This window comes from Daucus carota, chromosome 9 (assembly GCF_001625215.2).
Source record: "Daucus carota subsp. sativus chromosome 9, DH1 v3.0, whole genome shotgun sequence".
Taxonomy (NCBI): Eukaryota; Viridiplantae; Streptophyta; class Magnoliopsida; order Apiales; family Apiaceae; genus Daucus; species Daucus carota.
The window spans coordinates 12280897-12304840 of NC_030389.2; the positions used below are offsets into that span (position 1 = coordinate 12280897).

The 23944-nt window shown below is 35.7% G+C and overlaps 1 protein-coding gene across 1 annotated transcript; it reads right to left on the reverse strand.

Annotated features, from left to right (window-relative positions):
- Nucleotides 1-1481: 1481 nt before the first annotated feature.
- On the reverse strand, nt 1482-17134 carry LOC108201757 (cysteine proteinase inhibitor 6-like). The gene is made up of 5 exons (XM_064084358.1): nt 16941-17134; nt 15050-15169; nt 12832-12931; nt 2054-2199; nt 1482-1760 (listed from the first exon to the last, which is right to left on the reverse strand). Exons 1-5 carry the CDS (start codon nt 17034-17036, stop codon nt 1623-1625), a joined length of 600 nt encoding a protein of 199 aa, XP_063940428.1. The 5' UTR covers nt 17037-17134; the 3' UTR covers nt 1482-1622.
- Nucleotides 17135-23944: the final 6810 nt, after the last annotated feature.

The window sequence follows — 23944 nt, forward strand, 5'->3', positions numbered from 1 at the left end:
TAATTTCCATAAGTACTCTAACGGCGTTAGTGTTTATTTGACGGTTGTACACTACTGCATAAAATTAGAAAGTATAGTATATCGGGTGTAGGATTTGAAACTTCAGTATCGCAAGTGCTATATAGGTCATAGTATAGGTACACATAGTGCACTTTTCTCTTTTAATAATGATGAACCTCCTGCATTTACTACCACACCAATCAAAATAATTTAAATTAGTGCTTAGCATGTGCTCATGGGCGCACACACGAGCAATACATACTTTTAATATGTTACTCCCTCCGTACCATTTTATATGACCTTTATTCAATTTTTGGACGTCCCAAAAAGAATGAACCTATTATACTTACTAATTTTGAACACTTACTTTTTACTGTTACACCCCATACTTCTCTATTTTATACTCCCTCCGTTTCAAATTAGATGTCCACTTTAAAAAAATCACACAGTTTAAGAAAAGTGAATGTTCACAAATTAATTGCATTAAATGATCAAAATATGTGGAGTGAGATTGATCTAGGAAAAATAAATGATAGATATGTGGAGTAGAATTAACTTTTGAAATATAATTTTGCATTGAAAGTTGAAGTGGACAAATAATTTGAAACAAAAAAATTTCTTAAAAGTGGACATGTAAATTGAAACACTATTACACCCACTACTTTCCTCCACTATCTCAAATTTATCATTATATTTTGGTAGGTCCCACCACTATCCTCAATCACCATTCTAAGTGTAGGCACATTCAAGAGATTGAAAGTGAAGAGCAATGAAACAACCAACAATCATTTTAATCTCAGCCAGGTCAGTAAATTTTGTGTCAAACCACCACATTGTGAAAAACCTTAATAAATTTGTGTCAAACCACCACACCGCGAATAACATTTACTCCGGTAAATTTTGTGTCAAACCATCACCGCGATAAACCTTTACTCCAATAACCTAGAATCCCTTTAATTCCAGCCATCGATAGATATACTCAACCACCACAACTCACTTCTGTCGTCCCTTTAATACGATCCCTTTAATATCAGCCATCCATAAATATACTCAACCACCACACTCACTTCTGTCATCCCTTTAATTAGTCGTCCCTTTAATATCAGCCATTCATAAATATACTCAACCACCACACTCACGTCCGTCGTCCCTTTAATTAGTCGTCCGTTTAATATCAGCCATTCATAAATATATTCAACCACCACCACACTCACTTACGTCATCCCTTTAATTAGTCGTCCCTTTAATATCAACCATTCATAAATATACTCAACCACCACACTCACTTCTGTCGTGATGAACCTTTACTCCGACGATGAACCTCATCATCGCACAACAATTTCCAACCACACTCCAAAACATCAGACCCTAAACCCAACCGAAATTTAATTGAGATTAAAAAAACTACAATTTTCGATTGCAAGAGGTACTCGCAAAATAAAATAAAACAGTAAAATACTTTGTAAAACAAGGCACTGCAATTTATGTGCACACATTTTAAACGCCAACTTGTTTATTGACTCTTTATTAATCCTCAACTTGATCCAGACTCCAATTACACAAAAACATAATTATAACATATTGGTATGTTTTGTCACAAGTATGTTTTCTGAGAAAGGGAGTCATTCATCATGAGGAGCCATGTGAATCAGTTTGAAGGCTCCTTCATCACTCTTATGCACCTCAACCTTGAGCTTCTCTTCTTTATCACCTCGGCTAACCTTCAAAATGATATCAAACTTTGCAGATTCCTCTACGACCTAAGAAATAAAGATAAATTCTGGTAACATATAGAAAAAGAAACAGAAAATGTAGTAAGCTAGCTGCTACTCTGTCACAGGCAAAGACTTCTAAGTTCTAAGCACAGGATGAAAACCAAAACCCATCCATTTAGAAGAACAATAACAACAGTCCAAGAAAACAAACTTAACACACAAATCATGTAATGCTGAAGAAAATTGTACAAAAAGTGAACGACATCCACCATAGCCTCTGCAGAACCGAACAGTGAACACAATCATGTATTTCATATTAACTTATACTTTTAGCTCACCTCAACATTGGCATGCACAATCTCCTGAAGCTGATATGGAACCAACGAGTTCGACCTCTGCTGGATAGTTTTTATAGCATGATCAGCAGCATCCTGTACCACAGGATCATGGACTGCAACTGATTGCCACCCTGCAGGGTGATCACCTTGATTATACCCAAAAAAATCGTCAGTACCGAAGAAAATACATTCATGCTGCATTAATAAATCATCTTTCTTTTAGTTAAATTTTTTTTTTCTTTAAACTAATTAATGCTACCACCAGAGGTAGTAAACATTGTGTCATATTACATTTTTTTTCCGTTAGAATTCTCTTTTCTTGCTGTACATTAATTGAATACTTCTACCAAAATAAATAGTCAAACAATGTGTATCATAAGATCAGATCATTTAGTTTATGAATGTCTCCGCGGTGGACTTGATTTTACCAAAGACGATGAGAATGTGAACTCTCAACGATTGTTGTATCACAAAAAATACTGCAATTGAGGTTGAAAGAACATAAACTTGCATATTAAAACGAAATCCATAATCTGATATTCTCTATTTTAAAATTACCTACAGAAAACAATAAAGAGATGCTTCTAAATATCAAAATAAAAGCAGCTAAAACATGCATGGCTTTTAGCTAATTGTTGCATGGAATTAAAATTTACTGGTTATTAATTTAATATTATAAATGGCCATTTATGAACACCATATGATACTCTCAGTGTTTTGATGATCACACTGCCAGCAAGCTAATAGCATAAAACTGGTGCTTGTTAGCGAGCTATCAATGATATATATGCATGTGCTAACAGCTTGATATGATTTAGTATTATGTTCAACTGTCAGCAAGCTTACAGGTCATTATTCAAGCTTATCAGCAAGCTCACAGCGTGAACAGAATAACAGATGGATAAGGATTGAAGTCGAAAAGAAAGGAGATTTATTAGGAATCGATTTGTAAGGACTTTAATATTTATATATGACTTATATAAATATTAGAGCTCAGTTTTTAAATCAGTATTTCAAACAAAAACGATTTCCTAACTTATAGGAGTGTTTCTCTCTATTTCGATCTTATCTAAAACAACTCCTATCCTATTTCAAATTATGGTTTTATACATAAACGTTTTACTGAGATATAATCACAACGTTTTGACGCTTTTTACTCAGTAAACTTCACAAGATTAAACGTTCAAATTGGGAACAAATTATGCGTGAGTTCGGTTGGAACAAGAACGTTTGAATTTGTTAGCAAATTGACCGTTGGATCTTTGTGTATATATACTTGAGTGTGGTTTCCGTTTTCAATAAGAAGAACACACTTCAAGCTTCTGAAATACAACACACTTACATTGCAAAATCTTTACTTGAGCTCTAGTGCTTATATTTGATTATATATCTATATTGAGTTCATAGTTTCGGTTGTATTACACTCACACATTGTATTGTTCAAGGTGTAATGTTTTGTTGCTGTGTATCGAGCTTGTGAAACAAGGGAACAAGGGGACTAGTTAGCTAGAAGAGTATACTTGGGAAGTATAGGTCTTGGAGAGCTTTTGGTTCGTGGTTCAGGGGTTTCAGCAAGCTGATAACAGGAACAAGGGTTAAAGGGAGTTATATTATTGAATCATTGTAATTGTTATCATTATTGATTAATAATATAATCTCTTACCAGTTGGTAGGGGACCAGGACGTAGACCATTAGGGTTAGGGGTCGAACCTGGCTAAAATTCTCTGTGTTGCTAGCTTACTGATTATATCTGTTTTGCATTGCATCTGCATTGTTAGCTAGCTGACTGTTTACTCTGAAATTAACAGCAAGCTGTCTGTGACAGTATAACTATTCGGTAACATTAAAAATCGGTCATATTAGCCATAACACCTATTCACCCCCCCTCTAGGTGTGTAATTTCAATTGGTATCAGAGCTGTGTTTGTACTAATACTTCTGTAACAGGAATAGTATCGATCGATATGGCTGATAACTTTCAGGGAAAGTCCGATTTTAGAGCTCCTCTCCTCACGGGTTCTGACAACTACAATTGGTGGAAAGGCCAAATGGAGGCTCATCTGTCCAGAGATCCCCTAATGCAAAGAGTGGTGCAAAGAGGTCCTTATGAATATCTTGATAAAGATGGCGAAGTCAAGGACGTTGATGTTCTCACAGTGGACGAGCTATCAAAGGTTGCTGCCAATGGAAAAGCAAGGAGTACATTGATCAATGGGCTGAATCAAGCTGAATATGACAAGGTCTCATCTCTCAAAACTGCAAAGGAAATTTGGGATGCATTGGAGACATATCATGAAGGCTCACAAGGTCTAAAGAAGGTCAAGCTCGGAAAGCTCATGAAAGAATTTGGAAGCTTCGCTATCAAGAAGGGAGAATCCATTCGTGAAAGCCAAGCTAGATTCCAAGTCACTCTTAACAGCCTTGAAAGACTTGGCAAAAAGATTCCTCAATCGGAAATCAACATGAATATTCTAAATGCAGCTCCATTCGAATATGGTGCCAAGGTCACAGCATTGGAGTCAGCCCTCAACATTGATACTATGGATCACCTGGCTATATTTGCTGAGTTGGAACAATTTGAAGCTAAGATTGAAGCTAACAGCTCAGAAAGCAGCAAGCTGCCAACAGAGAAAATGAAGAATCTTGCACTGCACTCCTCTGTCAGCAAGCTGGAAACGGATGAGGAAACAGAATCAGATGAGGATCTAGCTCTTATGTCCAGGAAAATCAAGAGAATGATTGAAAAGAAAAACAAAATGAAACGAGAAAAGGGCAAAGCTTTTGGTGCAAAGAAAGATCCAAAGGATGATGCATGTTTTGAATGTGGCAAGAAAGGGCATTTCAAAAGGGATTGCTACAAGCTGAAAAACAAGTCAAAGCCGCCTAGACAGCCAGCTGATTACAAGAATAAAAAGAAATCCAAGGCACTTCTAACTTGGAGTGATGATGAAGATGAATCAGCTTCTGATGATTCTAGTGATGAGTTGGTGAACTTGGCTCTTGTTGGTCTCGATGGCTCAATTGATACAACGGATTCAGATACGGACACTAATAGTGAGGTAAACTCTATTAATTCTGAATTACATACTATTGATACAACTACTTGTGAACTAACCATGCAGGATAAGAGTTGTTTATCAATAATGGAACTCATTGATCTGAAGAATGAGAATTATGAGCTCGAGAAAGAAAATGTCCATTTGAAGAAGGTCATAGGTGATTTCTTGAATGAAAAGAGTGCCAAAGCTAGTAGTGGAATCATTGCTACCCTCAAGGAACAGATTTCACAACTTGAAGGGAATAACATGCAAATTCAAAGAAGGAATGATACACTCATGAAGGAACTCAGCTCGCTGAGAGCAGATCTTAAAGCTAAGGATGCAAGCTTGGAGGCATTCGAGTTAAGCAAAACCCAAAGCTTAGCCGAAATCTCTATTCAAGCTGAAAAGATCAAATCATTGGAGCAAGAAGTCAAAGATCTTCAGATAGCCATGGGAAAGTTTGTTCAAGGAGAAGAAAGTCTCAAATCTATGATGAAACAAGCTAAAGGTTCTCATGATAAAGGAGGCATTGGTGCAGCTTCTACATCCACATCTTCAATGAGATATGAAGGGAAAAATGGCATTCCATACAATTATGCCATGCCTTGGGTGACTTGTCACAAGTGTGGAAAGAAGGGCCATCTTGCTAATAATTGTCCAATGAAGAATACTCAATCAGCAAGCTGGAAAAGGAAGTCAGCTCACAAACAGTATGCTGACAACAGAAACAGACAGAAGACATCTCCAAGACAGTATGCTGATAAGACCAGCAGAACATGGAAGAAGGCTTCTAAAGTGGTCCAAATGTGGATCAAGAAATCTGATCTTAATGTTCTATATGTTTTATCATCTAACACTGCTGGACCCAACAAAATATGGGTACCAAAATGTTGAGTGTCTTGTGTTTGTTTTGTAGGTTTGTCTCGTGTCTAAAGTAAAGCCAAATCAATGGATATTGGATAGTGGATGCACTAGGCACATGAGTGGAGACAAATCTCAGTTTTTAAGCTTGAAGATGAAGAAGGGTGGACGTGTCACAATCGGTGATAGCAAAACTCTTCCTATTCTTGGCAAAGGAACTATAGGTAATAGTATCATTTCTATAACAAGGTTCAATATGTCAAAGGTCTTACTTATAACTTGCTTAGTATAAGTCAGTTATTTGATGATGGTCATATTGTTAACTTTGGTAAGGATGAATGTACTATACTTGTTGGTGCTAACAAAACTCCTCTAGTTGCAAAACGAGAAGGAAATATATATGTTTTGAACTTTGAAGAACAGGAGGCAGGTGTTTGTTTAGCAGCTGTGGATAATAATCCAGAAATTTGGCATAGAAGGCTTGGACATGCTCATATGGATCATCTCAGCAAGCTGTCAGCAAAGAAGCTTGTTCGAGGATTACCAAAGCTTAAGTATGTCAAGATGGAGACATGTTCTGCTTGTCAATTGGGAAAGCAAACAAGGACTCCACATAAGGCAAAGAAAATGGTATCTACTTCTAAACCTTTAGAGCTTCTTCACTTGGATCTTTTTGGTCCCGAAGCTTATAAGAGTATTGGAGGTAAACAATATGCCTTTGTTATTGTTGATGATTATTCTAGATTCACTTGGGTATTATTCTTGCGTACTAAAGATTGTGCTTTTAGTGAATTTGAGAAACTAATCAAGTTGCTTGAGAACAAACTAGATACAAGACTTGTAGGTATTCGAAGTGATCATGGTGGGGAATTCCAAAGAGACTTTATTACTTATTGTGAAGAAAGAGGAATCTCACATGAGTTCTCAGCACCTCGTACACCTCAGCAAAATGGAGTTGTAGAGCGTAAGAACAGGTCCTTACAAGAAACAGCTAGGACTCTGCTGCAGGAGAGCAAGCTGCCAAGAAGTTTTTGGGCAGAAGCTGTCAACACAGCAAGCTATGTTCTTAACAGAGTGCTTATCAGGCCAATTCTCAACAAGACTCCTTATGAATTGCTAAGGAAAAAGAAGCCTAATATCAGCTACTTCAAGGTTTTTGGATCTAAGTGCTTCGTACTCAAAACCATTGATAGGGATGGTAAATTTGATTCTAAATCTTATGAAGCTATATTTTTGGGATATTCTTTAACAAGTCGTGCTTATAGAGTGTATAATCTTGCTAAACATACTGTTGAAGTGTCTATTGATGTTTCATTTCAAGAGTCTACTGATGATCTTGCAAGGGATGAGGAAGAATGTGCAGGTACAGGTACTGACAGCAAGCTGACAGTGAAGGAAACTGGAAATCAGCAAGCTGACAAGTCAACTGCCACAACTTCAGAAGGAGATAAGGCAAAAGAATCCACTCCATCTCTTGAAGAAACTTTGGATAAGATGTCAAAGCTCACATTGGATGAATCCAGAGGTCAAACTTCATCAGCAAGCCAAAATGTTGTTGATCAGACTCCTCCTAGGCAGACCACAAGGAATGAAGAGGTCATAGCTCAGCATAATCTATCAAAATCAACTAGAACAGTGAAGAATCATCCTCCTCAGTTGATCATTGGAGATAAATCAGCTGGAATCAAGACAAGGAAAGCTCAAGCCAACATTTGTGCTTATGCTGCCTTCATAGCTCAAGAGGAACCAAAGAATGTTCAAGAAGCTTTACAAGATGAAAATTAGATCATGGCAATGCAAGAAGAACTCAACCAATTTGAAAGATGTGATGTTTGGGAACTTGTAGATCCACCAGAGGATGCTTCAATTGTTGGAACCAAATGGGTATTCAAGAATAAAGTTGATGAATTTGGTACTATCACTCGAAACAAAGCTAGACTTGTTGCACAAGGATACAATCAACAAGAAGGGATTGATTTTGATCAAACATATGCTCCGGTTGCAAGATTGGAATCTATTAGGATGCTATTGTCATTTGCATGCTACAAGAAGTTCAAGTTACATCAAATGGACGTCAAAAGTGCATTCTTAAATGGATATCTAAAGGAAGAAGTCTATGTCAAGCAACCACCAGGATTCGAGGATGAAAAATATCCAAACCGTGTCTACAAGCTCAAGAAGGCACTTTATGGATTAAGGCAAGCACCTCGATCATGGTATGAAAGGTTAAGTGAATTTTTGATCAAAAATGGTTTCATTAGAGGTAAAATTGATCCTACTTTGTTTACTATCTTTAAAGGTCAAGATATATTAGTTGTTCAAATATATGTTGATGATATTATATTTGGATCTACTAATGATTCTTTGTGTAAGTGGTTTTCAAAGTGCATGCATAGTGAGTTTGACATGAGCATGATGGGAGAGCTCAATTATTTCTTGGGGCTCCAAATTAAGCAAACTCCAGAAGGAATTTATGTGCATCAATCAAAGTATATCAAGAATCTACTCAAAAGATTTGGATATGAGAATATCAAGGTGAAATCAACACCTATGAGCGTTGTCAGCAAGCTGACAGCAGATGAGCAAGGTAAAGATGTTGATGTTCGGATGTATAGAGGTATGATTGATAGTTTACTTTATCTTACAGCCTCTAGACCTGATATTATGTATAGTGTTTGTGTTTGTGCTAGATTTCAAGCAAAACCAAAGGATTCTCAGTTACAAGCTGTTAAAAGAATATTTAAATATTTAAGTGGAACCATTACTTTGGGCTTATTCTATCCTATCACAAATGCTTTTGATCTTGTTGGGTATAGTGATGCAGATTATGCAGGTAGTCAAACTGATAGAAAAAGTACAAGTGGTGTTTGTGCATTTTTGGGTCAAAGCTTAGTTTCTTGGTTAAGCAAGAAGCAAACTTCAGTTGCTCTATCTACGGCTATGGGGGAGTATTTAGCAGCTGGTAGCTGTTGCTCTCAAATGCTATGGATGAGACAACAATTGAAGGACTTTGGAATCAAATGCAAGCAAACTCCTATCTTTTGTGACAACACAAGTACAATCAACATTTCAAAAAATCCAGTCAATCATTCACGGACAAAGCACATTGATGTTCGACATCATTTTCTGAGAGACAATGTTGCAAAGGGTGCTGTCAAGTTGATTTTTGTGGCTACAGCAGATCAGCTAGCTGACATCTTCACAAAACCTCTTCCTGAAGAACGATATGTCGTGCTGAGAAGGGAATTGGGTATGTGTGATGTGCAGTCAGCAAGCTAATAAGCTTGGTCCGGGTATTATCAGCTTACTCTTAGTACTTTACATATTGTTAATTATTTTTGCATGCAGGTCATTTCAAGAGTTTATAGTTAGTTTTACTCCATAAATTAACTATCCGTTGTGTGCTGATTTATATGAATTTATGTGGAAATTTGTGTTACGTGATTATGTGCTAATCTATGTGTTTATTGAAGATTAGGTTAAAATTTGAATTTAAATCTAATCGCTATTTAAGTGGAAGTGAGATTAGTCATAGTAACTAATTTTGTTTAGATCACATTCGGATAAATAATGAATTGTTTGAATAAAATAAATCTAACTAGATTTATTCCTAAAAATCCTCCCCCGAATATGATTCAAAAGTGTTTGAGATATATCCTATCTCCGAGTCTTTACAGCTACCTCTTTAAATCGCCTCAACCTCCAAATAGGGTTTCATCTCTTCTACTCAATCGCTTCACTCTCCTCACAATAGCGACTATCGGCGCCAGACTAGCGATGAAGAAGAAAACTCGAGCCAGTATGCGTGCAACCACTTCCAGTGCTACCAAGCGGAAGCTCATTGATGAAGACGAGCTTGATTTGGATTCAAAGATGGTGGATATCGAAAGCAGTGACGAAATCTCTGGGGTTCGTAAGTCGGGAACTGCAGCGGAAAAATCAAAGAAGGCGAAACAAGTTGTTGAAGCTGGTTCAGAGATACGTGATTTGGGCTCTCGCAAAATCATTCTGGGTAAGCCCCTCTCTGGCAAGGCTTTTTACAATTGTGGGGTAGTCAAATTGTTTGCTGATTTAGGGTTTGAATCTTTTCTTGTTGATCTCCCTAAAATTTGTTACCCTAATTTAGTTCGTGAATTTTACTTGAACCTGTTTGAAAATCCGGCTGGTCAATATGTGTCTTTTGTGTCAGACACTAAAATTACTCTCTCACCGCTTTTCCTCAATGGGATTTTGAAAACTCCTCCTTCTCCAGTCTCTATTTTCACTAAGCGTGGGTTTAAGGAGGTTGTGAATTTTGGGATTAAGGATCAGTTTAAGACCATTCTTGGCTATGAATGTGACAATGACACTTTTCCTTCTACCACTCAGTTAATTCCTCTTGCACATGCCTTGTTTAAAGTGTCAATTGAGAACATTACTCCTAGGTTGGGAACTAGGTCTAATTTGTCAGCTCAGGATGTTGTTGTATGTGCTATGTTAATGTCGGGCAAAAGCTTCGACATGGGTGATTTAGTTTTGAAAAATATGGTTAATGCTGTTGAAGGGAAGTCTACTGCTGGGTTACCTTATGGGTTGCTGTTAACCCGTGTGTTTGAGTGGTTTGGTGTTGATCTTGATGGGGTCGAATCTGTCACGGCCAAAGAATTTTTAGATGTGAAATGTCTCAGTCAATCCAACCTGAAGATTGAAAAAGATGGTAGTTTATCTGTGATGGAGGTTCCAGTTGCTACTCCACCTCCTGCTGTTGCTCCTGCTTGTGTAGATTTGGGTATTTCTGCTAAGGAGATTCTGGAATTCATGGATGAACTCCGTGATAACCATAAGCAGCTGGTTGAGGGTCAGAAGCTGTTGTCTGAGCAAATGGATGATTTGGCCAACCAGTTTCAGTTTTGGAAAGATATAGTTTTTGGAGGCAAGACAGGAAACACTCCAGAGAAGTGTAGCTCTGGGAGTTTTGTTCATGAGCTCCGTAAGCGGATGTTTGGCTCTGCAGGTTCTTCTGACGTGAAGTTCACCTTCACATCTGAGGATGATGCCACTGACAGTCCTAGGCCACGAACAGCTCTTGATGCGCTTAAGGAGGCTGCTGGAACGGTTACTTATGATGCTGCTGGGAATATCAATGTGGCGGAGGCTCTTGCTGCTGTGGCTGCAAAGGAGTTGGCTGCGAAGGATGTTGCTGCTAAGGACGATGAGGAAACCTAAATTTCTTACCTTTTAGATGATTAAGGGGGAGAAGATTTAGGAACTTTAATATCTAAATAATACTTTACTTAAGTGTTTGCTGGTTACTTAAGTACTTTATGGCCCTATGTTTGTTTCAGACTAAGTTGTTTGTTGGATTTGGATTTGGTCCTCAGGTGGTTTATCCTGAGTTGAATTTGTTTTGTTTGGATAATGTTGGATACCAGGTGGTTTATCCTGGTTTAGGATTTTATTTGAATTATCTATGCAAGTACTTGATTCAGTAATTGTGTTTGCATAACTTGGTGATATATTTTCTGCCTTGCATATCATATCTGTTATGTGAGATTTTATTTGCTGAATTGATATATTTATTAAGTTTTAATGATATTAGATTGCTGTATTCAGGGGGAGTATTATTACTTTTCCTAAATATGGTGTAATCATCAAAAAGGGGGAGATTAATACTCTCAGTGTTTTGATGATCACACTGCCAGCAAGCTAATAGCATAAAACTGGTGCTTGTTAGCGAGCTATCAATGATATATATGCATCTGCTAACAGCTTGATATGATTTAGTATTATGTTCAACTGTCAGCAAGCTTACAGGTCATTATTCAAGCTTATCAGCAAGCTCACAGCATGAACAGAATAACAGATGGATAAGGATTGAAGTCGAAAAACAAGGAGATTTATTAGGAATCGATTTGTAAGGACTTTAATATTTATATATGACTTATATAAATATTAGAGCTCAGTTTTTAAATCAGTATTTCAAGCAAAAACGATTTCCTAACTTATAGGAGTGTTTCTCTCTATTTCGATCTTATCTAAAGCAACTCCTATCCTATTTCAAATTATGGTTTTATACATAAACGTTTTACTGAGATATACTCACAACGTTTTGACGCTTTTTACTCAGTAAACTTCACAAGATTAAACGTTCAAATTGGGAACAAATTATGCGTGAGTTCGGTTGGAACAAGAACGTTTGAATTTGTTAGCAAATTGACCGTTAGATCTTTGTGTATATATACTTGAGTGTGGTTTCCGTTTTCAATAAGAAGAACACACTTCAAGCTTCTGAAATACAACACACTTACATTGCAAAATCTTTACTTGAGCTCTAGTGCTTATATTTGATTATATATCTATATTGAGTTCATAGTTTCGGTTGTATTACACTCACACATTGTATTGTTCAAGGTGTAATGTTTTGTTGCTGTGTATCGAGTATACTTGGGAAGTATAGGTCTTGGAGAGCTTTTGGTTCGTGGTTCAAGGGTTTCAGCAAGCTGATAACAGGAACAAGGGTTAAAGGGAGTTATATTATTGAATCATTGTAATTGTTATCATTATTGATTAATAATATAATCTCTTACCAGTTGGTAGGGGACCAGGACGTAGACCATTAGGGTTAGGGGTCGAACCTGGCTAAAATTCTCTGTGTTGCTAGCTTACTGATTATATCTGTTTTGCATTGCATCTGCATTGTTAGCTAGCTGACTGTTTACTCTGAAATTAACAGCAAGCTGTCTGTGACAGTATAACTATTCGGTAACATTAAAAATCGGTCATATTAGCCATAACACCTATTCACCCCCCCCCTCTAGGTGTGTAATTTCACCATAAACATCAGAGCTTTTATTATCGACCTTAAGAGGGCATAATTTAGCTAGGCAGGTCAGCTACCTTTTTTAACGCCAAGATCTGAAGGTGTAATTGTTGGGCACTCCTCAACATGCTTGAACTCCTGCAGTTCTTTGAAATTCATCCATGGCTTGACCCATATCTTTGCCTCATATAGTTTCCTTTTTCCTGCCTCAGTAACCTCAAGAGTAAGATGATGCAGTGTACCAGCAACAACTTGTTCTTTCGCTAATCGCCTTCACCACCCTTGCGAACTCCAGCAGTGCATTCTTCATAAACAACACAATACAATTAAAATTATCCAAAAAAGAGTCATGTGCCAAAACATAAGAGCGTGTGTTGAAGGTAGGAATACTGTATATGACGCCAAACAGAATCATGAGAGGAACTGATTAAACAGATAATGAAAAAAGAGGTTCTAACACATCCGTTGGGATTCTGAAATTGATATAGTATTTATGTTGTAAAGTAAATAATACTGATAGAATGATGAACGTTGAATGAATGTAAATGTTAAACAATAATGTAATGTAACAATACTTCATAGATCTGGGTACGTCAGGGACTCAGGTCCAATGGTCAGGTGAATGGACTTGGTGATGTACGATGCGTTGACGTCCTCCCGCGTCAGTCTCAATGCTCACAGCTTGCTTAGCCTCCTCAATAATCCTCAGTCCTCATACAGGAACTCTCCTCTCTTGAAGTAGTGTGTCCATAAGCCTCCGGATCTCTGCATTTTGGCCCCTTAAAAAGTCATACTCCCGGCCCAAGGCGGCATAGACACGAATGACAGTTTTCGGTCTTGTTCTAGTTCGTCGAAGGTGCTTCTTACATCGTCAATCCGTTTTATCCTGGGAGGCGATCGTTCGTCACATACGGTGAGGGTGAAATATGCTTTAAGAAGATAGTTACGCAATGGACTCGGATTCCATCCGCATATCCTTCGTTTATTTTCTGTCTCCTTACGTTCTTTTTGTTTTGAATATTTTACACACACGTACACAATTCTAGTTTATTGCACAGATTGTATAACAGTGTTCGTCGATAGCGAAACGAGCGAGACTGTCCAACTCGACACTTCTTCTTCTTCTTGTTTAGAGAAGCCTGGTTGGTGTTTGTTGGGAAGTTGTAAACACAGACACAAGGACAGAAAATACAACGAGATTTGTAATAAGAGGAAGTTGTAAACACACACTTACATTTACTCCGTCTCTTGGACACCCACTTGAACAGAGGATGAGAGATGCTAACGTTAGTGTGCAGAAATGGACGAGTTGACGCGTGTCATGTGGTGTACGCGTGGACGCCCCCGGATACTCCTGTCTTTTTATTGTTCTCCTTTTTTTGTCAGGGATATTGTGCTCCTTTAGTTTTAGTGTTTTACTAGTTTCAGACTATTTATTTATTTTTAAATTTTGTATTTAAAAAAAAACTCTAAACTTTTTATACTATATAAAAAAATAGTTGTTAACACGTGTTTAAGAGCACCTGCGAACTTGCATTACACGTCCACTAATTTATCTATATATAAATAAATTGAAATTCTAGTTATTTTCAGAACCCAAATATTTCTATTCCAGTTATATTCTTTTCAAATTAAATTTATTTCTTAAACCTTTATAATTATCACTTATCAGCTTCAACTTAGATTTTGATGTTAACGAAGTTTCCATATTTTTTTGGGGCATCTTCAATTACTTCAGTATTTGTTTCACTTTTACCAAAACAAAAAGTTAACTTCTCATCTGTTTGGAAATTACAGTTTTTTTTCCCAAAACGGCACCACACTAAATTATTCCAAACTAAAAAATTAAAAATGTCAACAACATTATAATCACAAAAATTAATAAAGTAAAGAGACACACACGTACATGTAAGATTATAGCTTTTTAACTATAGCTTTTTAACGTTAATCCAAAATAATTTAAGAAATATATACCAGAAGAAAATTCAGGATATAAAACTACAGCTTTGACAGAAGAAAATGCATTAAACCAACATGAAGTAAAACTGTGATAATTATATTACTACAGTAGCAATTTAGTTCGCTCTGTTTGGCCTCTGGATTGATTATAAACATTTAGTAAGCACAGAGTTTTAACATTCATGTTTCAGCAACTCGATCTCGTAAAGAGACCGGTGAAACTTATATTAGAAAAACTATACTCCAGATACCAACATCAGAGGCGAGTTAAGCAGAATCACCAGCTGGCTTGAACTCCTGCAGTTCCTTGAAGTTCAACCATGGCTTGACCCAGACCTTTGCTTCATATAGTTTCTTAGCTCCAGCATCAATAACCTCAACAGTAAGATGATGCATCGTACCAGCCACTACCTGTTCTTTCGCTTTCACCACCTTTGCAAACTCAAGCAGCGCATTCTATGATAAATTGAAGAACATGTCAGGAAACAGTATGCGATATTGAAGAATATGAAATACTACCAAAGACATAGAAGTCGGATACTAACACATATATTTCATATTAAACTTGTAAGAAAATGATAATCACTAACCAGTTCAACAATGAAAACGTTATAAACACAAACTGTAAAGTTGATAAAATCTTAACTGAAACAGAATTACTTTCCAGAACTCACTTTCAAAGACACGGCCGGAAAATTAATTCTAGTGTCCCCTTGCACCAAAAACTTAATATCAGTAGCCACTCAAAAACAGAACAATAAACAGGAAAAGTACAATTAAGCCATGTCAAGTCTGACTTGATTGAGCTACATGTCACACACTCCATTCCAGAAAATGTGACATCTGATTTCAAAAAGTCTACTTTATAATCCAAAATTTTAAATTTGATGTTAATTAAGGACAATAACTCATTTCGTATTCAATACATAAATACTATACCATACTCGATTTGGCAACGCGAAATCTTTCATTATTTCAAAAATTTCCAAGTGCATATAATAATTTAATTTTATGCAAGTCCCCAATCCAGTAATAAATAATAGGATCCATTGCTGTACAAAAGGTCGTGATAGATAGTTTTACCTAGTAAATCATATTTTAAATCTTAATTGCCATTTGACAAATAAAACTTACAGAACATATAGATTTAAAAGGTAATATATCCTGCCCAGCTCAAGCAGTTCAATTGCTGCTGTGACAGTGGGTAGTGGAATGCACCTTTATATAAAGGAAACAATCAACATTAGAAGATTATTCGTAAGGGGATTATTACTACTCCTAAATAAGCAAGCAAAACTATGATATAACATGAGAATACTGTAAATCGTCAACCTTACTTCTATTATCAAGTTTCCCAACCCTATGTCACAAATTTCTCTTCTTTACCTTACTCATGACATTAGATTTAGATTGTAAGAACCAGATATCACAATGAACAACCATGTTGGACTGGTATGGTGTATGGTAAATTAAAGAAACATGGATTCAGCAATACAGATAGCCACAGAAGCACGTTTATCACAATTAAGATCGTAATTCGCTTTTACTCATTCAGAATATACGTAATTGTTTTAGGAGTACTCTCTCTTTGAACGAAACAATTCTCCTAGTGAAGCATGAAGTAACATATCTAACCGAAATAGAGTAGATACTCACAGAGCAAAGCATTGAAACTCTTGTGACAAAATGGAGTCCGGTCTCTACCTAAGCTACAAACTACAATACTAACAAAAGAGTCTACTACAATATTTAGGTAGTTGATTTGCAGTTTGCACAGCCTTAAAGAATGCACAAGATAAGTCAAAATAATTGGTCCCTGCCAGTTGATTGGCAGGGACGCGTTAATTTCAAAACGTTCAACGCTTTTTAACCACTTGACAAAATAAAATGACCTGGCCGCTGGATATTTATCCAACGGTCTAAGAACTTGATGCCAGTTAACGCGTCACTGACAATCAACTGCCAGAGACCAGCACCTTCGAACTTAGGCATCAAATAGCCTAAAACATAATTTAAACTTAATATATCCTAAAAATCCCAGTGTCAAGTTAACTTAGTTTACAATCAACATCATACTTAAATACACACAATTTACAAAATTATACAAAAAAATCTGCAATACTACATCAAATAGATCAAACCCACGCTGCAATTCTAACATAATTCACATTAAATAGCAAAACCACAAATAGCACGGTCAATGATGAGGATAAAGAAGAGAGTAAACCTCTTTCTTGTTGTGTTCTTCAACAGCAAATCGAGCGAGACTATCGATTTCAGTAGAGTTCTGAGACGAAGGGGTTGCTCCTCCGAGAGTCGCCATGACAATGTTTGGGTTTGAGGGTAAGGTTTTGAGTCTGGATTAGATTTCTGGTCTCTATATGGCTGTATGGCTATATTTATGATGGTCCTGGTGGACAGGTTAATTCGCCCACAGTTTTCTGACCGTTTGAATGCATATCCAGCGGTCAGGATTATAACAAAATTTTAATACGTCTAACGGTTCTTAACCGCTAGATGGGGAAAATGCGCGCTAGACACATTTTCCCCGTCTAGCGGTTAAAAACCGCTAGATGTGTTAAAAAAAATGTTATAATCGGGGTCGCTGGATATTCATCCAACGACCCAGAAATCATATGCCAGTTACCACGTCCCTGGCACTCGACTGCCAGAGACCAGCACCCATATTTATGAAGGGTCTTTTCGGTGTCATGTGAAAACTTTTATATATCCAAAGTTAAAAATAAATACTCCCTGCATTCTAAATTAGATGAGCTAGTTGATTTTGAGCGTGTAACTTAAGGTGCATTGACCGTCTAGTTCTGAAATTTGTTTTTTCAATTTTTCTTTTGAAAACGAAAATTTCATATTTAAATTTTTTATTTGCAAAATTAAAATTTTAAAAATAAGTAATGTAGATATGCGGTCAATGGACTTTAAAATGCGTGCCCGAATTCAACGAGCTCATCTAATTTGGGATGGAGGGAGTAATAAATAAAATTGATAAAATTCAAATATAGTGTTATATAATAGAAATTATAACTTTTTACTTGGTTGGAGGTAACATATTAGAAATATTTGTTTCATATTTATTGTGACTTTGATATTTATTGTGACTTTACTACTTTAGTGATTCAAATGACATCCCGTTAAGATCGATGAACAAAGTGATATATGATTTTCACTTCAGTGAACATTTTGATATTTCACCGTTATTAATATTAATGAAATTAGAATTAATAAAAATTAAAAGCATATGATCTAAATAAAAACTATTGCCCACCGAAAAATCGATCCGAACTTTATTTCTTATTTTGTTGCTTTTGGACTTTTTTTCTTAGAATTTGTTGCTTTTGGACTTTGTACGCAAACAATGTAAAAATAATGTACATAGACACCACATAGGGTGGTTAAATTATAAGAGGAGCCACACTAGAACAATTCGATATAAAAAAAAAAAAGAATTTGGGTTCGATTTTTACAGGTTCGGGTTGACATAAAATTGATCTAAAAAAAGAAGTCATTTTCGGGTCCAATTCGATTTATCCGAAACTGACCCAAAATCACTTATATATATAGGGTCCTACTCCAGTACAAACTCCTTATGGTACAAACATACAAACCAATGATTATGACAATAATATTTAGTGATTAGCAGTGCTTAGTGTCACCAAACTCTACCAATCCCATCTCCACCAACCCCACTTCCGTCTCCACCTCCTTGAGCTCCGCTTCCATCGTCATCTCCATCATTACCACCTCCACCTCCATGCCGCTTCTCCGTAACCACCATCTCCATGTCCACATATATGTTCTATCACCACCAAATTCATTCCATCGTCCCCTCCACCTCCATCTCCACTTTCACCACAGTCACCTCCAGCCTCACCCCTGTCGCCTCCAGCCTCACCTCCGTCGCCTGAAACCACATCTCGCATCCCATTGTCACTGTCACCAGGTTCTGTTCAGTACTCGCTGTTTCACTAATTTCTAAAGTGATAATCACTAATTGATACAATACAAATCACTAATTGGCACAACGAAAATCACCAAAATATATATCAGAAAATCCTGAATTCTGTAGCAACTTTGTTCTCTGACGGGGCTGAAGGGAATAGCACAGCCTCTGCCACTACCATTGCACCACCACCATTAACACCTCATCACCAACATCACCACTATCAAAATGTAGCATCATCAAACACCAAAAGCACCACAGCTTCATCACTAAATTATATCTATATGTGTCTATCTATCTCGATGGGAACAAAATCCAGTTGTAACAAGTAATATTGATTTACCGCGTGACAAGTTGAGAGAAATACGGAGGTGAGAGAGACGAGGAGGGAGAGAGGGAGAGAGAGAGAGAGAGTAGATCTGAGTAAAAAATGAGAGAATGAACTACCGTGTATGCACTGAGTTATGTTATTTTTATATATGGTTTGTAGTTTGTATTTTAAAATTGGTTTGTATTTGATCACTCCCCTATATATATATATATATATATATATATATATATATATATATATATATATATATATATATATAGGGGAGGGTTCTGGTACAAACTTACAAACTTTTTTTGTTCAACAAATATATAACTTGAGTTCAACATTTTTTAAGGAATTTTGTTGAACATCGATTAAAATTGTGTTGGAGAAGTACATAAACTAATATTTTTGTATAAGAACTAAGTTAAAAGTATTATATAACCTATATTTATCTTTCTAGAGTCTACCCAAACCCCAGAGGTATAGTTTAAGCATCTCTATAAATATATTCAACACAATGATAATTAATGTTCTACACCCAATGTTGAACCCTAGTTACAAATGTGTTGAATGCACGATTTATCTATACGTTATATTTATAATTGTGATGTTTTTTCAATAATTTTCAACATAAAGACTTTTTATAACTAAGGATTAACAGGTTGGGAGAATTAAAAAAATTCAAATTTTTTTTTGTAAGTTTGTAACTTAAAAAAGTTTTTATTTTATCCTATCCATATATATATATATATATATATATATATATATATATATATATATATCCTGGAAAAACTCATACTATCAAGAAAACCGAGAGAACTCCTACATTTGCCATTGTTAAGAATCTTAATATAATTGTATTCTGAAATAATATCTTTACAAAATCAATCAAATCTAATGAGGTTGGGGGTAACGTTTGACGATACCAAGCTCCCCAGTCTCCAAAAAGAGAATGAGTCCGAGACTCTAAAATTTAAAAATCTATCGGACATCTACAAATGGGGAGATGAACCTGAAGCTATCATTAGGAATTCTAATACAAGTACATAAACTACTAATCTTGAACCATCTCAAGAAAGTGTTATAAATAATGCGAACTCTCAGAATCATTCTGAACATGATGGTCAAAGTAGAGAATTATCAAACATACCTAAAACAACTCAGGGGGAGCAAATACTAAGGGGTCATTTGACAAAAGCTGAATAAATCTGAATTGAATGATTAATATATCTGAATAATCTGAATCAATGAGTCATCTGAATTCTGAATGAATAATATTGCTTGACAAATACATATATAATATATTATCATAACAATAAGAGTGATTGACACTTTGCACCCCTTATGTTTAGGCGTTTTTTCGATTTGGTCTCAAACAATTTTTTTGCCAGTATGCACCCTAAAGTTTGAAAAGCGCTTCGCTTTGCACCCCTTTGACCCTAAACATCTGTTAATTTTTTTTTATGAGCAATTTTTTCTTGGAGCAATTTTTTTTATGTACTACCAGTTTCAATTTGTGGTTTCTGAAAGATTTCTGATAATACAAACTTATATTTTTCTTGTTATAGCTTCCCACGTTATTGTTTACAGGTGTCATTGTGGGCATTCACAGTACTTCTAAATGCAAAATACATTTGTTCATCATAATTCCCGCAGCCATTTTCCAAGTAAACTTATCTGGATATCCTGTGTTATAGTGCTGCAACTCAAAGGGACCGTTATTATTTGACTGACATTGCTTTGGGCTAAGCAAACAAGAAATCTTTTACTGATCAAAGTTAATGAACATGTAAAATGAGTTTGAAATGTACAGTTGGTATACGATCGTAGACAACATTGCTTCTATATTGAGTTGAGCATGCTCAAATTAGGTGCCATGTTGTCACTTGGTTTACCGCAATTTCCCCTTCTTTGCTATGAGTTGGTAATGGTCCTATACCAGTATTCAAGGCTGATTTCAAAACTGCATGGTGATAATGAATTGTTGTCACCAGATAAAGCTGAGAACACGTACGAGTAAAAACAGAGGAAGCAGATGCAACTTCAGCTGGGAACTCCTATTAAATCACTGGCTCCACCACTGAGCAGAGGTGAGAATTTGTAAAATTCACAGCAAGCCTTAAAGATGTTGATTAAAAAGCATGGAAAATAATCACATCTGTTAACAGAAAAAATACTCATGAAAAAAATAATCATGAAAAAAAATTAACAAATGTGGGGTGCAAAGTGCAAAATGTGGGGTGCAAAGTGTAAACCCCGCATCTGTTAACTTTAACGGTCAATTAAACGGAGAGTGGTCAAAGGGGTGCAAAGCGAAGCGCTTTTCAAACTTTAGGGTGCATACTACCGAAAAAAAATTGTTTGAAATTAAATCGAAAAAGCGCCTAAACATAAGGGGTGCAAAGTGTCAATCACTCTAAAAATAAATATTAATATTCATCAAACTGATGAATATAAGTTTTTCTTTAAAATTATATTAACCCAGCAAAATTGTTGACTATAGAAAGAGCATCTGGTATAACCCGATGTCGTGGAACAACAACATGTCTCAGCTGACTGATTCATTTACAAATTTTATCCTGTACCATTCAGCTATATATTAATGATTCAAAGCAAGAAAAGAATTTGTCAAATAAACTGAACAAGATGAAGCGCTCAGATCTCGGTCATTTAATAACTAAACAAATGGGACCTAATAGTGGATCTGCTAATCATAATACTCAACACAATTATGAATCCGGGGAATCATCAAATTTTAATCTGTCGAGACAAAGGGTATGGAGTAGAGCACATCCCTTCGAAAAAATCATTGGTGATCCGGAGAAAGATGTGCAGACTTGAAGAACAACACAGAATGCATGCAACTTCGCCGAATTTCTGTCACTAACTGAACCCATAAAGGTTGACGAAGCTTTAAAAGATCCAGATTGGGTAACTGCAATGCAGGAGGAACTCAATCAGTTTGAAAGGAAGAAGCTTTATAAATTGGTGTCAAGATCAAAAGACATATCTATAATTGGCACCAAATGGGTTTATCCAACAAGCTAGAAGAAGATGACATTTTTACGAGTAATAAGGCACGACGGGTAGTGAAGGGTTACTCTCAAGAAGAGGGAATAGATTATGATGAGACCTATGCTCCAATTACAAGGCTTGAATCAATCAGGATATTCTTGGCATTTGCTGCACATTCCAATTTCAAAGTATTCTAAATGGATGTGAAAAGTGCCTTCATGAATGGAGATCTCTAAGAGGAGGTTTATATTGAACAACCCCATGTGTTTGAAGACAAAAAATTTGAAGATTATGTGTACTACCTCTTCAATGCTCTCTATGGCCTCAAAAAAGTCCCTCAGACATGGTATGACATTCTCTTTAAGTTTTTACTTGAAAACAATTTTACAAGAGGTGTCGTCGGTAAGACTTTTTTTCACAAAAAGCATAAAAATGATATGATTATGGTACAAGTCTGTGTAGATAATTTTATATTTGTATCTACTAATGATCAGCTATGAGAGACATTTGTTAAGTTGATGTAGAGTAAATACGCGATGAGCATGATGGGTGAGTTGTCCTACTTCCTTGGACTTCATGATGAAATCTTTATATGTCAATCAAAGTACATCAAGGATCTCCTGAAGAAGTATAGAATAAAAGAAGCATCCCCTGCCAAAGCTCTGATGCCAACTGAGGTCAAGCTTGACCAAGATAAGTCTGGTAAGCCTGTTGACATCACGGTATCGAGGTATGATTGGCTCTCTTTTGTATCTTACTACTAGTGGGCCAAATATCATAATTGCAACTTGCTTGTGTGCTAGGTTCTAATATGATATAATTTACGGCCATGTTTATCTGATATAATTTTCATGTTTTTTTTGTCAAGGTCTACATACTCGTAGATGAGTTGTATCTCGAGATACAATAAGCCGCTACAAGGGATTTCATTCATTCAAAAAAGATTATCATCTAATCGAAAGACATTCAAAGATATCTCCAGACGTTTAGATAATAATACTTTAATGTCTGATAGGAAAATACCCATTCAACACCTTCCAAGGATCCTGCAAAAAATACACGAGAAAAGAAGAACATAAGTTCATATACAAAATTATATAAATTAAAAGAATAAAAGATTATAAAGGATAATATATCCAATAATAAAGTATTTTTAGAAGTGTGTGTGTCTATATTTCTGAAGTTGAAAAATAAAATAAAGTCTAACCAAAGAAGGATCTTTGGTTCTATAAAAAAAAGGATATTTGATTAGACACTAAAATAATTAAAAAATATTTGATTGCTTCTTACAAGACAAAATATACGCCATCATTTATGGCCACCCATGAATGGTACAAATTCGCCTCAATCAAGGCACAATTAACATTTAAATCATTTAAAAAAACATTAATGACATCAATCAATTCAATTTAAAGGAGTCAATCACTACTTAATGTAATATTTCACCATAATATGAATTTATTACGGTCAAACAAAATTAATGAATTTAAATGTAGCAATTAAACTTGAATAAATAAAATATTCATATATTACAAAGACGGTCAAAGGAAATTAGTGAATATAAATGTAGCAACTAAATTGAATAAATAAATTGTTCATATATTACAAAGACGATTTAATCTCCAAAACAGAACTTACGAAATTGAAACTTTTGATTAACTACAAATGAATAAAAATAATTCAAGTTAGAATTAAGAAACATGCACGAGCTGTCCTAATGAATCAACATTTGACTAAAAAAGTATTCACTCATTTTATTGGACAAATTTGATAAAAAAGAAACAAACAAGTGATTACAAAACCAATCATAAATTAATCAAATCAAACAATGATCTTAAGGTGTAAACAGTGCACAAGAAACTTAAAATTTTAATCAAGAAACAATAAAAAATAGACTCCAAAAGACTATAACAATAAACCAAAACAACTACAATACTCGTCTTGA